Genomic DNA, 13,903 nt, shown 5'->3' with positions numbered 1-13,903 from the left:
TCCCGTCCAACATCAAGGTCTGATTTAACAAATGCACACATGGAAGAATGGTCAAAGAGGAATAAAACCACTTCTAAACCTGAAGAAAGCTTTCTCAGGAGAGTTTAAACAGTTTCAAAGGGTAAGTCAGCATCATTTTAAATCCTAAGGATTTGGCGAATATTACTTGTGTGTAAAAAGGCAGCCAAGAAAATACGTATGTACTCTGGGCCATTTATGGAAAATCTAAAAACGTAATCATGCTTAGCTATTAATTTAGAACCAACAATTAACCTAACTCTAAAACACAACCTAAAAATTAGACGCTGGGGAAACGAAAGACTGGAATTTAAGTTGAACATAACCTTCGCAAAAGTTATCGCACATTCAACTTTTTAATTACACCTGTTGTGAATAATGGTCACGGTCTAACTTCTGCATGGTATTGGTGCACAGTTAAAATATGCTTGGCTATTTCTTTAGTGTAAACAGATTTATAAATTATACAGGTACACAAACTTACGCTAACGGCTTTTTCCAACATAGTTAGAATAGTGGATTGTTCAATATGGTTAATATACATGCTAGGCCTCCAAGATCAACAATTAATCACAAATTTATCGTTATCGCGATATGAAGCTGTGCAATACCCATATCGCAAAAGACGGCGAAAATTGCAATTAATGGTTACATTAAATTTGCTAAAAAAATCTTATGGCAGCTTAAAATGCTTAACAAATCAAAAAAATCCATTTATGCATTTGACCAATTGGATGTTCCCTTTCACATTGTTGACCAATTGAATGGACCCCTTTTATGTTAAAGCTTTGGAGCTCAAACAGGACCAACCGGCTGCTCCGCGGACGCCTCTGCGCTCCGCCCTTGCCCCGCGGGCTAATTGCCTCTCCATTCCTATCTTCTCCGACACCCCTCGCGAGGGGGGCGCCGGGAGAGAGCACTTCGTGCCCCCTGACGTCCGGACCCACCGGCCGGTGGACGGAGCGAACCGTGTCTCTGAGCAGAGCAGCCGGACTTCAAGTTTTGTGTTTGAAGGGAGGGGAGGATGCTTTGTTACGTGTGGGAGGCCTCGGACTGCCATCCGTCCCGCAGCTTTATTGAACGAGCAGACCAATTCAGGAGAACCATGTCTCCCGTCTCTGAGCAGTGCTCGGACTGCCAGCTCACACAGCGGCTTTGGGGCGGTGTGTGAGCTTTTCAAAGCAGAAATGTCGCTCAGTCCTTAGAAACCGTTCAAACAATCACGTGCATTTGTGTTTCCAGTCGTGTCCCGACAAATTAAAGGCTGATGTTATTTCCACAGCCACGATGCAGATTGCGGCATTTCCCGCATGGATTTTATGTTCATCCAGGCTAAAATGTTGTCAGCGCATGTTAGCCTTCAGCTAACCGTTCTTCCGGCTTCGTTCTTCCACAAAAAAGCACTGACCACACAGATTAAAAATAAATTGATCAGCAAACAGGCGCTTCATAATAACCATAACAATAATAAAAGCATGTTTAGAAGATCATCTCGTATATTACGGAGCTGCTATATATATGCATGCAGCCGCTCGGCTTTTTTAACACTACTATTTTCAACACTACTGCGCATTCCCAAATGATTTAATCAGACCGAAAGTGAGACCCATGTAAACGTTTGTTCTAATCGGAAAATGTTTTTCTGGGCCCATGTACAATGTTGAATTCTAATCCGACCATAGATCCGATCAAGATATTTTGCCCATCTAACCACGGCTACTGTTTCTTGATTAAACAAATTACAAGAAGTTGCTTTAAAGAGAATTTAATCCAAAAAATTGATATATTAATCCAGCGTTTTTCAAGAAATGATCAATTTAAAAAAAAAAATCTTTCTAAGCCCCAGTCCTTTTTACAATAGTAGAAGCTCCTTGTAGCCTTGGTTTCTCCAGGTTAGATTGTGCAAATCCTGAATTTCTTTTATTATCCATAATTAAGAAAGTTGGATCGAATAAAGTTGACTTTAACCAGTGCTCAGTCCTTGAGGGACGCTCGTTTTTTAAGACCATCTTTGCCCCACCTACTATTGATCACCTAAACAGGTATTTGCTGTTTAATAGAATCTCCAAAAGCAGGTGATGAGAGACAAGCAGAACAGAAGTCACTGAAGGTTGAGATTAGATATCCCATATTTACAAAAAATAAATAATAATAATACAAAGATGCCAGATGGTTAAAAACAAAATCCAAAGTACTCAGTATCCTTGTCAAGGTGCTTAAGTTCACCTTCATACAGCTTAGGTTGACAAAGCAATACTTCCTGAACCGTAACAAGACTGAACAAGAGAACGTCAGCATGCCATGAATGTGCTGAGAACACAATCAAAAAGGGAACCAAAAGACAATGAAGATTACTTTTACTATTCACAATAATACACTTTATGTTCTTACATCTATGAGCCTTAATTTAATAAAAGAACATTTGAAATCAGGTAAAAATTGTTTCTTTTTCTTAATGTTAGATGTTATATGTGCTTGATGTCCAAAATATGACACAGGTTCGACATTAGAAATACAAATAACCTGACTCCTCATATATGAGCAAAAACTAAATTAGTTATAGTTACTGGTTTATTATAAACCAGTACTATGACTAATCAACAGAAAAAGCCTGAATCACTGCAGATCATTTTGTTCAAGTTTTCGAGCAACTTTGAAACCCAAATAAGGCCGTTGTGGTTATTTTTAAACCAAATAAATAAAGGTTTTACGCTCACAACGTAAGCTGTGACGTCACACGAAAACAAATTCAAGATTATTGATCCAAAGTTTGCAGGGAGAGAAAACCAAACTTCACAGACAAACCACCCAAACCGAGACGGAAGTGAGAGGACCCCCGTTTCAGTGACAGCTGCAGTGGGCTGACATTAGTCCTCAAACGGCCACTGTTCGCTGAAAAAGCGTCCGCGTTAGGTTAGCAGCATGATGATCATCCACACAGCTGGGCTCTCCGGCCTCGAAAAGACTGCCTGCCTCAAGCTAGCTTTAGCATCCAGTTAGCATGTAGTACGGTCACATAAACCGTCATTTTCAGACTTTAAACCGAAGATTCTACACACCACCGAAGCATTAACACACACTCCCATTGACCGTGCTCATGAATTAAGTTGTCTCATCCAAGTTGACCCATCATGCTGACGACTACTGTTAGCCAGCTTCGACAATTTTGAACTTTAACTCCGAAACAAAACAGTGGTTTGAATTATTGGTTACTCGAAGATACGTTAAACTAACCAGCTTTAGTTAACTGAGTTGTCCCATCGGTAGCTACCTCTGTCAGCGGCTGTAGTCTCGGTGTTGTTGAGGCTGTCCTCTGCGCCTCAGCCCATCTCCCCCTGATTCAGGACAAAATGCTGCTCCAACAGTCCTACCGATCTGTGCTGCCGTAGATCGTGTCTGGTGAAGATGGCCGCTCTGACGCAAAAGTAAGCAGGCTCAACATCCGCACGCCAGCTGTTTTGCGAGTCAAACTCTGATCTTTTTAGCGTACACAAAAACTTTTATAGGTAAATATTAGCTTTCCTAATTTGCATTTGTAAAATGATCGTCACAGTTCTCATGCGGATAAAACAAAACGCCAGAGTAAGAGGTCTTTCTTTTCATCAGCTCTCAGTGAAAGTATAAAACAGGCAGTGGTGGGTGGCTGCATGGACGGAAAGCAGGACATTCATACCAGAGAGGTAATTTAGCGACATCTAACGTTTAACAGCTGCAGTAGATAAACTGGTTTTCCATGACGTTACTTTGACATGCTTGTTTGTTTTGTACATAACATACATACACAAAGAGATGGAATTTTGATGCATTTTCTTAAGCAAACGTCATCAATATATTTTTTCTTTGATTAAATTATAGTACTTTTATCAGGGTTTATAGGGGTTTTGAAGTTCTCGTTGATTTTTTTTTTACTTTAGGAAATAAAAAAGTAAGATAACGTTGTTGGGATGCTCTGTTTTAATATTATTACTACAAATTATAATGATAACAATATTTCTTTGAGAAAAATTTTGGGAAAATCCCTATTTAAACTTTTACTCTGATACATATTCTACTTTAAAGGCTTTTTCACAAAAAAATTTAAATTCAAAACTGAAATTAACTGGTTTGGCAGCAAGCAAGCTTGTGTACATCATCTAATCTAAAAAATTGTGCCCAATCTATTTCATTTATTAATTTATTTTTTAAATCAGCGTATCTTTGAATCAGGAACAGGTGAAAGTAAGTTTTGAAGTGGAGGAAGGGCGGGAAGTAGATGCTGCAGCTGCTGCAGCTGCTGATGTGAAAGTTTCAGTCTGCCTCTGCTCTCCTGGCAGCTTCACTTGACACCTTACAGTCGACCATGGAGGAGGAAGAGGACACCTATTCAGAGATGAGGCGTTTCCTCCAGCTGTGGCCCCTTCACAGGCTGCGATCCCAGAGTGACGTGTCTGGATTCCGCTCCAGAGTGTTGCTCAGGCTCCGGGGAGCCCGTTCAGGTAGGCAACCAGCAATCTAACCCTCAACTGTTTAACACTCCAAATAGAAACTCCACTTCGTGGTTTAGATTTATTGATTTCAATCAAAAATTCATGGATCATATTATAGTTTCCAACTTTGTTTTTCACCATTGTCCAAAAAAGCTTATTATTCTTAGCTTTTGCAAAACTTCTGGTTGGAAGTCAAAATGCTTCCAATCAGAAAGTCAAAGTCATGTTCAAAACAAGAAAATCTCCATTTGAGTTATCCCTGCTGTTTCCTTTTACTACTACATGAGGAATTGACCAGTAAAATAACTATCAAACCATTTAAAAAGGGTAAGTCACATTGAGACTGATGGTTCCCTGCATCTGTGTGCTTGGGTGAAAAGGCTTAAAGAAAGAAGTGCACTGGCCATGTAACACTTTGGCTGTGGTGTTAACCGACAGTATGTCCTCAGCCTCTTTTTCAAATGTCAGTGTGTCTGTTTTTCACTGCCTGACAACTGTGGCTTCTGAGCACTCGCAGGCTGATATGTGTCAGTGGCTAGAACCACTTCCTCTAAAGTCATCTTCATCTTCATCGTGCAGCAGCTCTCCATTCGCTTCACTTGCTTTCTTTTCACTGCCTCCTTTGGGTTTCAGGTTTTCGGTGTCAGAGTTGCCTTCAGACTGGTTTATATATTTAGTTTCTTGCTTGTTTTTTTTCAGGTTTTTGACTTTCAAATACAAAAAGTGTTCCTATGTCCTCCTTTAGGCAACACCTGTATAATAAATAAAGAAAAATTACTCTATTCAAGTTTGTTTAAATCTCTGGCTCCTTTTACAGAATCGCTTCCATGGTTTTGAGGTTTAACATTTAGAATTTGAAATATTTCAAGCCTGATGAGAAAATAGATTTATATTAAGAGCATTTGATTTTGAAGATCTTTACAATGTGCTCTAGAACATCAGCTGGGTATTTAATTTTATGTACTAGATAGTTTTTTAAAAAGTTGACTCCTTCAGCTCAAAAAATACTTTTTTAAAGACCTTTATCTTACTTCAAAATCCTTTTTTGTTCGTTAAATTATTTTTATCTTTATTAAAATTGCCAACAGTATTTGACCTGAATCATCAAACATTTAAAGGAGACAAACACAGATAGAAAATAGAGAGATTAATTTATTGCAAGTGCGTTCCTATCAGACTAAAGGATAGTCTGCCATCATTTTTCTTTACAGATCCTGTTGAAAGTTCTTATTTCACAAATTCTTGTATCTACTACTGTATTCAATTTGGATTTCCATCCATCCATCCATTTTCTGAACCTGTTTTATTCCTTACGGGGTCAAAACCCAACCCGGCCACTGTTGGGCGAAAACCAGTCTGTTGCAGGGCCACAATCATAAACCCATGCACACCAACATTCACACCGTTTGGTAATTTCTAAAACATAATAAATATATAATACTGGGCTTTTAGTTTCTATTTAAGCAGGATGAAGATAGAAAGGTTGTTTCATTAGAAAATGCAGTCTTCTTCCACCATTTAAAAGTATATCCAACGTATGCATGTGAACATGATGCATGATAATGCGCAGGCAGATTGGGTAATGCTCCTCCTTGTAAATAGCATGTTGTCTTAAAGATGGATGCTCCAACATCAGTAATTGCAGGGCTTAGAGGAGAAAAAAAATTAGACAGCAGAAGTGGATCACAAAAGAAGAGAGAAAGAGACAGATGAGTTATAAAAAAGACAAAAAGGGATAAACAGAAGACTGTTATAGGAAGCAAAAAAAAGAACAAAAGGTTTAAAAAAATCAACGTCGAAGAACTTCCCTCTTTTTGGATGCTCTTTTCAAAATAACAATAATTAGAGCCCTTTTTTGACTTGATAACCGAGTGTTAATGATCACTTGCTTAAATGTGCTTTGTTCAAAAGCAGCTCTTTCTCCCTGACTCTTGACATTCTTTTCTTTGCTGCAGTCAGAACTTCTGTTAGAAACATTGAGACATTTTTGCCCCAAAGATGTATCTTTTCAAGTATTTAAACCAGTAACCACTGCTGAGTGCTGATAGATTGTGTTACAAACAACAATCAATCAATTTGTTGACCCGTTCTTACATATTTTCTCACACGATCAGCACTCGTGTAACTGACGTTGAATTTATGCCGATTATTACATCTTTAGAAAGAAGGATTTTTCTAAGGTGTCATTTCAGAATCAAATGTTCCTATTTCTTAGATTTTTCATGGTGTTGCTCCAAGATTTCTGCTTTTGAGAGGAGATGTTCCATCCTTTGGCAGGGCCACCCACTCACATTTCCACTTAGTGCATCGCTGCTGTTCAGGTTCTTTTCTTTTTAAATTACCATTGGTATTGCTAAAAGAAGCTTCAACATTTTTGACGCTAAAAAAAAAAAAGGATTATACAGTTACATTAACTCTTAGGGCCCCCTGAATCACTAAGCCACATACTCATACAGCAACACAAAATATAACCAAAGAAAAACATGGAACTTCTAATTTTTCAAATTCTCAATATCAATTTTTTTAATTTTTTTATTGTTGCACCATAAAGTTCAAAATGTTAAGTTAAATACATAGAGGTTTAAAAAAATGCCCATTAAAATAACACAAAAAATGTTGACAGCAGTAAAAACATTATTTTTATATCAACAACAAAATAGAAAAACTGCATCTGTATTTTGCAACAAAAAGAAGGTCTAACTTCAAAGTTGAAGTTTCGACTTTGCAAAAAACAAGATCAATCTAAAATACAGTGAAACACAAGAGTAGCAGTGGTGCAAACTTTTTAAAAGCTTTCAAAATAGGAAATGCAATCAGGTATTTTCAAGGGCATTTATTCGTACACACACACACAGAAACACAGTCAGTTCTGGAAGCTTCTTAGATTGTCAATCTCAAGGATTTTACAAGGTAAGTTATTTGATTCTTTTTTTCTTCTCTGAACAGCCAGCGACTCATACTGTTAGAAGAAGAGGCCTGAGCCTCCCCACATCGCTATAAATACACAACCATTTTTCACCCTGCAAATGATTTTATGCATCACTCCTACGTGATGTCATTTTGGGCCACAGGAAATTTACCTTGCTCATAGTAAAACCTGTGACAATAAAACAGACACAATAATTCTTTCCAATGTAAAAGATAATATTCCTTTGGCTCTAATTCACTCACTTAGAAAGAATGAGATTTTATTTTGTCATCTGTCACATGTTGATCACTTCCTGCTGAACCGGTCCGTCTTCATTCTCATGCATTCAGAACTCCCCTTGGTGTTTGTTGTTTTGCGTGTGCTTGGTTTAAATTTGGATTCACCCGGCTGACTCATAGTTGTCTTGTGCACCCAAAAACTGAATGATATCTGTGAATGCTTGTTGGGATACGTAGTTTCTGACATATTTTAGGACGAGCTAAGATGTTCCAGTATTTGTTTTAGGCAAAACCATAACAGACAGATGACCCAAAACACATTTAAACTAAAAAAAATAAATAAATAAAATAAAAAAAGTCAGGGGAAAAAGGTTATCTTTTACTATTTTCTGTACATTTAACTGCTTTAAAATATTAAAATCAATTTAATTTAATTCAAGCTGCAGACATATTTCCAAGAGGAACAGAGGAACATAAAGGATGATTACTGGTAGGAATGAACAAGTGACTGTAAACCAATAAATTCACTGACCATCCAATAACACACTGGTGTTTTGTGTTGTCATGGTGGTTAACCAAACATTTCAGATGAACTTTAATGCTCCAAACATGTTTGACAATTAATCCATTTAGGATTAATTGTCTAATTAATTAATAGGATCATTATAATTTGGTGTTGTTTCTTGGCTTTGGGTCATGGGATAATAGTAAAGAACACAGATCTAAATCTTGTCAGGTGTTGCCTTCATGCTGTTTGTACATTGATGACATTGCTTTGTGTTCGAGGGGGTGTCACTTGTTCGTCTTGGTGTTTCATCACAGGATGGGCATAAAAGTCAAAGTCTTGCTTCTCTTTTCATTCCCCCAGTAACTCTAGGTTACTCACTAATCCTTTAACTATTAATATTTGCTGAAGCAAATGAACAGGATGTCAGCAACCTGAGGCCCAGGCTAAAAATAACGTTTAGTTTCTAAAGTGATTGTTTGTAATGGAAATTGAATTATAACCTGATGGCTAAAGGTCACAAAAAATTAATAAACCCTGAATACATAATTGAAAGAACCCTACCAAATCCTCCAGACGATTGGAGGATGTGTGAGAGAATCGAGATGAAGAAACAGAAGATTCAAGTTGTTTTTAGATTATCTTCTTAGCTCTTGACACCTCAACTATTTAATATTTTGTTAAAGAACTACATTGGGCAAATTCATTATGTGGATCTCTAAAACTGCAGTACAAAACCACAAAAGTCCTTGGTAATAAATGTTTCAACAAATACAATAAAATTCTCAGTTTTTAGCCTTGTGTTTTCTATGTAATTTTAATTATCAGATAAAAGATTTCTTCAAACATGTAATTCATATAGGCAACATTGTGAAAAGGGTTTACTTAAAAGGATTTTTTAAGAGAGTTTGTTTTCCATGTAAAAGTCCTGTAATAAATGCAATAATTGCTCAATTTAAAAGAAATTCATGAAGGCAGACAGATTTTCTGGGGCTTTGTGGCCACAGCTGCATGTTTCTAACCATCTTTTAGCATTCAAAAATATATAAGCAGTTTCAAAACTTTCACAAGAGTACTTTTGAATATTGAAGTAATATTAATAATTAGCAATTTATACCTACTCTAACAAGTAGACAAATAGATGAAGAATGTAACCACTGTAAAACAAGGAGCTAAATGAATAAATTTGACAGTGAAAGAAGTTACAGAAAATCTTTTGTTCTGCTTTAAAGTTTGATCTGATATGTAAAAGCAGCCTGCTATTTTACATATGCATGTATACACAAAATTATATATTATTTTTTTTTACGAACAATACAATGTACGAAAAACACAATTAAAATGGCAGTTATTCATAGTAAATAATGGTTTGTCACCCCTCAGGGGTCCACTTTCTCACCAGAGGCCCCAGGCAGTAACTCACCTCAACTGTTGGCAAGCAGTTCCTCTGAATAAATCATACTTTCTGACCTCAGATTATGCTTTATTAAGTACAACAGTTATTTACATCCTGCTGAACTGAGACAGGACGGAATGAGGTGTAAAAACCATATGCAGGCTAATCACACACATCATAATACACACATATCACTCTTCATGCTAAAAGTTTCCTTGCAGTTCTTTGCATTACATCAGTTTTAGAGCAGGCAAATTTCTGGCAGCACAGGGCCATCTTTTGAAACACAAATAAAGTGTATTTGTTGGTCAATGAGGTTTTATGTTTTATATATTTACACAACAGCCATTGAATGGTGGGTTAATATGACGTTTAAATTGAATTCTTATGTTGAACACAAACTATCTATCCATTCATCCATCCATCTTCTAAACCCCCTCAATCCCTTTTTGGGGACATGGGGTTGCTGGGGCCTGTCCAAGCCACTGTCTGACTAAGCCGAGGTGCAACTTAGGCAGGTTTGTCATTGTAATTTACACAGTTGTAGATACTTAACCTGTGTTTTTTCTTTGTCACTGTCATTTTACCTTTCAGTACATCAAAGTTTCTCAGGTTGTCTTCTGATGTGTGCCGCTGATCTCCTGTTAAGATCACTATTGCAAGGGAAAGGGATGAGATATCTTTTAAATGAGCCTTTTAAAGATTATTTGCCCTGAATATCAGAAGCCAGTGATGTCAAAAGTTTTCTCAATTTCGTTTTATACTCTTGATATAATAAGGATTACTGAATTAACAAAGGAATCACTGTATGTGTTATTTGTTTTTAGAAATAGTTTTAAAGACTCAGAACATATTGGATCTTTAGAAAAGAACTTCGGATTCAGGAACAACAGTGCGGTTTCCGTCCTGGTCGTGGAACAGTGGACCAGCTCTACACCCTATCTAGGGTGCTGGAGGGATTGTGGGAGTTCGCTCATCCAGTCCATATGTGTTTTGTGGATTTGGAGAAGGCGTTCGACCGCGTCCCCCGTGGCATCCTGTGGGGGGTGCTCTGGGAGTATGGGGTCCGGGGAGCCTTACTGAGGGCTGTCCGGTCTCTGTATGACCGGAGTAGGAGCTTGGTTCGCATAGCCGGCAGTAAGTCAGATCTGTTCCCGGTCCGCGTTGGACTCCGGCAGGGCTGCCCTTTATCACCGGTACTGTTCATAGTTTTTATGGACAGAATTTCTAGGCGCAGCCAGGGGCCGGAAGGGATCTGGTTTGGGGACCACAGGATTTCCTCTCTGCTTTTTGCAGATGATGTTGTCCTGTTGGCTTCATCGAACCGGGACCTCCAGCGTGCATTGGGGCGTTTTGTGGCCGAGTGTGAAGCGGCTGGGATGAGGGTCAGCACCGCTAAATCTGAGGCCATGGTTCTCGACCGGAGAAAGGTAGTTTGCCATTTCTCGGTGGGTGGAGTGTCCTTGCCCCAGGTGGAGGAGTTTAAATATCTGGGGGTCTTGTTCACGAGTGAGGGAAGACCGGAGCGTGAGATTGACAGGCGGATCGGAGCGGCGTCTGTAGTGGTGCGGTCGCTGTATCGGTTCGTTGTGGTGAAGAGAGAGCTGAGCCGAAAAGCAAAGCTCTCAATTTACCGGTCGATCTACGTTCCAGTACTCACCTATGGTCATGAGCTATGGGTCATTACCGAAAGAACGAGGTCCCGAATACAAGCGGCTGAAATGAGCTTCCTCCGTAGGGTGGCTGGGCGCTCCCTTAGAGATAGGGTGAGAAGCTCGGTCACCCGCGGGGAGCTCGGAGTAGAACCGCTTCTCCTCCACACCGAAAGGAGCCAGCTGAGGTGGCTCGGGCATCTAGTCCGGATGCCCCCTGGACGCCTCCCTGGAGAGGTGTTCCGGGCATGTCCCACTGGGCGGAGGCCCCGGGGAAGACCCAGGACACGCTGGAGAGACTACGTCTGTCGGATGGCCTGGGAACGCCTCGGGGTCCCCCCAGAGGAGCTGGAGGAAGTGGCTGGGGTGAGGGAAGTCTGGGCATCTCTGCTCAGTCTGCTGCCCCCGCGACCCGGTCCCGGATAAGCGGAGGAAGATGGATGGAGAAAAGAACTTGTCCGTTTAATTTCAACACAGAAGTTCATTTTTTGTTATTCCAGTTACACCACAACCTACCTGAGTAGGCTGTGAAGTATCTTCTGATGGCTACTTCCAGAAGAAATAAGGCTCCAGGTCATAAAGCTGGAATCATCTCAGATTCCAGCTTGAGTCCAGTGAACTCCCGACAAAGTCACCAGATCTCAACCCAATAGATCACTATTGGGATGTGGTGGAACGGGAGATTGGGATCATGGACGTGCAGCCGACAAATCTACAGCAACTGCATGATGCTATCATGTTAATATGGACCAAACTTTCTGAGGAATGTTTCCAGTAGCTTGTTGAATCCATGCCACGAAGGGCTAAGGCAGTTCTGAAGGTAAAAGAGGGTCCAACCCGGTACTATCAAGGTGTACCTAATAATGTCCATAAGAAATACGTTCATTTAAAATGCATAACTACATTGAAAAATCCCACAAACTATAGATCATTTCTGACATATTTTTAAAGTAACATAGTTTAGGTTGATCACCAAGAACACAACAGATTTAAACTAAACAAAAGCCAACCTAAACTGTCACACGATTAATGCTGGTTTTAGTGTATCATTACAAAAGCAAAAAATCCAGGAAGGGTACAGTGTGTTATACTTATGACACCACAACTTCCAGTGTTTTCAACCGTGAGGGATGAGGAGGAGGACATGAGGAAGAAGGAAAAACCCTGACAAACAGAGACAGAGACAAACACGGGCTGAGAGGGAGACAGAGGCCCTGAGATGGAAAGAAAAACCATTAACTTTTAATGCTCTTTATTTTAGAAAGTATATGCAGAAGGGGAGGAACTGACAGACAGAGGGTAAGACAACAATGCAGGAATGAGCAATGCAGGAGGGCAGTACAGAGAGAACAGGGGGAGGAGAAGAGACGAAGGGAGAGGGAGGGGAGAGACAGAGAGACTGCGAGTCAGGAAGAGGCAGGGATCAGCTCACAGAGCTGATCATACTTCTCCTGGGGTCAAATCATGGAACATGATGGTAAGTTTCCTCCTCCTATCAGAAAATGCACTTCCCTCTCTATCTCTGCTCTGACCATCTGTCTGTCTGTGATCTCTGAACCTCTGTGGCTGAGCTAAATTTACTTTCCTCACTGGGAATACTATAGTTCATGCTGTCACCTGTTAGTTGGTCTGTAAATTGTTTCAGAGGTTGGGTGCAAACAAAGGCATTGAGCCAGAGTGTGGCCTTGTGCCTTATGAATTGTAAAGGAACATCAGATGTAAAAGGAGCTCCACGAGTCAACTGAAGTGCATTTAGTTGTTTTGTGATAACCTGCTGCAATGCCAGTGAGTGTCTGACAGCTGGAGCTTGTTTTTCCTGTAGGTCCACACCTCTCCCTGATTTCAGCAATGACCGTCATACCGGAACAATAAATAGAAAGCTGCTTCACTTTGTGGGATATTCATTTGTAAACCTAAAATTTGCATTATCCTACACAGCTTTTTTAAGATAATGATACATATTTATGCTTCAAAAGGAATCATTAACTTTATAAATCTGTCCACATTTACTTATGAGCTTTTCATGTGATCAAGGCAAACGTCTAATAGCAAATACCTAGCAATGAGTCTTTCTGAAGAGGAAATCCAAATGAATATAAATACTAAATTCAAATGGGCACGGCAGGTTGCCAGGTTGGGTGTTTGATACTGAATGGTGAATCCATGCTCCTCATTGTATTAGCAAGCTGACAGAGGCAACCAGGCTGTGTTATTCTAAATAGTGGAAATGCTACTAGTCTTCTATAGGAAATTATTAAAATCTTAGAAGAGGTTGATCTTAAACTCTCAATCCAAGCTGTTGCTTGTGCTTGATTTGTGTGTGTATCTTGGAGATGGACATAAAGCAAATTATTGCAAATTTTTTTAGTCAGCATTTTGCAAGGCAAATTATCCCCACATGAAGGTGCTTGAATGCATGCATGAGCACATGTGCATGACTTCAAGCTGGCGTGTGCATTTTCTCTCCTTGCTGTTTAATAAACGCTGTATTTTTTATTTTTATGACAATGCAATGCAACATTGCTATCGTAATTTACTGCCATCTCATTCATTCAAGGGAACTCACTTCACTGAATGTCGCAAAGCTCTTTCAAAAAAGACATGTCTTGTTTTTTTGTTGGCTTCCAAAACTTAAAGTATCTGTTTACAATAGCTATGTTTATGGTGCTTCTTGTTGCATTTGGAATTAATGTGTCAGACAAATACATTAGCCAGGTCG

General features: G+C 39.4%; 2 protein-coding genes across 14 annotated transcripts in view; one reads left to right on the top strand and one right to left on the bottom strand.

The window, feature by feature from the left end:
* The window catches only part of LOC101161669 (pleckstrin homology domain-containing family A member 1), a 28,369-nt gene extending 24,800 nt beyond the window's left edge, over positions 1-3,569 (bottom strand). For 3 of the 10 annotated variants that reach the window (XM_020709461.2, XM_020709464.2, XM_020709465.2), the window contains exon 1: positions 3,290-3,491. The gene's annotated coding sequence lies outside the window, so the exon portion shown is untranslated. Of the gene's footprint in view, positions 1-3,252 lie in introns of all 10 variants that reach the window. The other 7 variants (XR_002291831.2, XM_020709462.2, XM_020709463.2 and 4 more) reach the window with 6 other exon arrangements.
* A 766-nt stretch (positions 3,570-4,335) lies between these two features.
* Positions 4,336-13,903, top strand: part of phactr2 (phosphatase and actin regulator 2) — a 47,159-nt gene continuing 37,591 nt past the window's right edge. Inside the window, exon 1 of one of the 4 annotated variants that reach the window (XM_020709456.2) lies at positions 4,336-4,493. In XM_020709456.2, the coding sequence (XP_020565115.1) occupies positions 4,358-4,493 (136 nt within the window). In that variant the 5' untranslated portion in view covers positions 4,336-4,357. Of the gene's footprint in view, positions 4,494-12,588; positions 12,662-13,903 lie in introns of those variants that run through there. The other 3 variants (XM_020709455.2, XM_020709460.2, XM_020709459.2) reach the window with 3 other exon arrangements.

This window comes from Oryzias latipes, chromosome 15 (assembly GCF_002234675.1).
Source record: "Oryzias latipes chromosome 15, ASM223467v1".
Lineage (NCBI taxonomy): Eukaryota > Metazoa > Chordata > Actinopteri > Beloniformes > Adrianichthyidae > Oryzias > Oryzias latipes.
The sequence above is the reverse complement of the archived record's forward strand: the minus strand, read 5'-3'. Positions and strand labels throughout refer to the sequence as shown.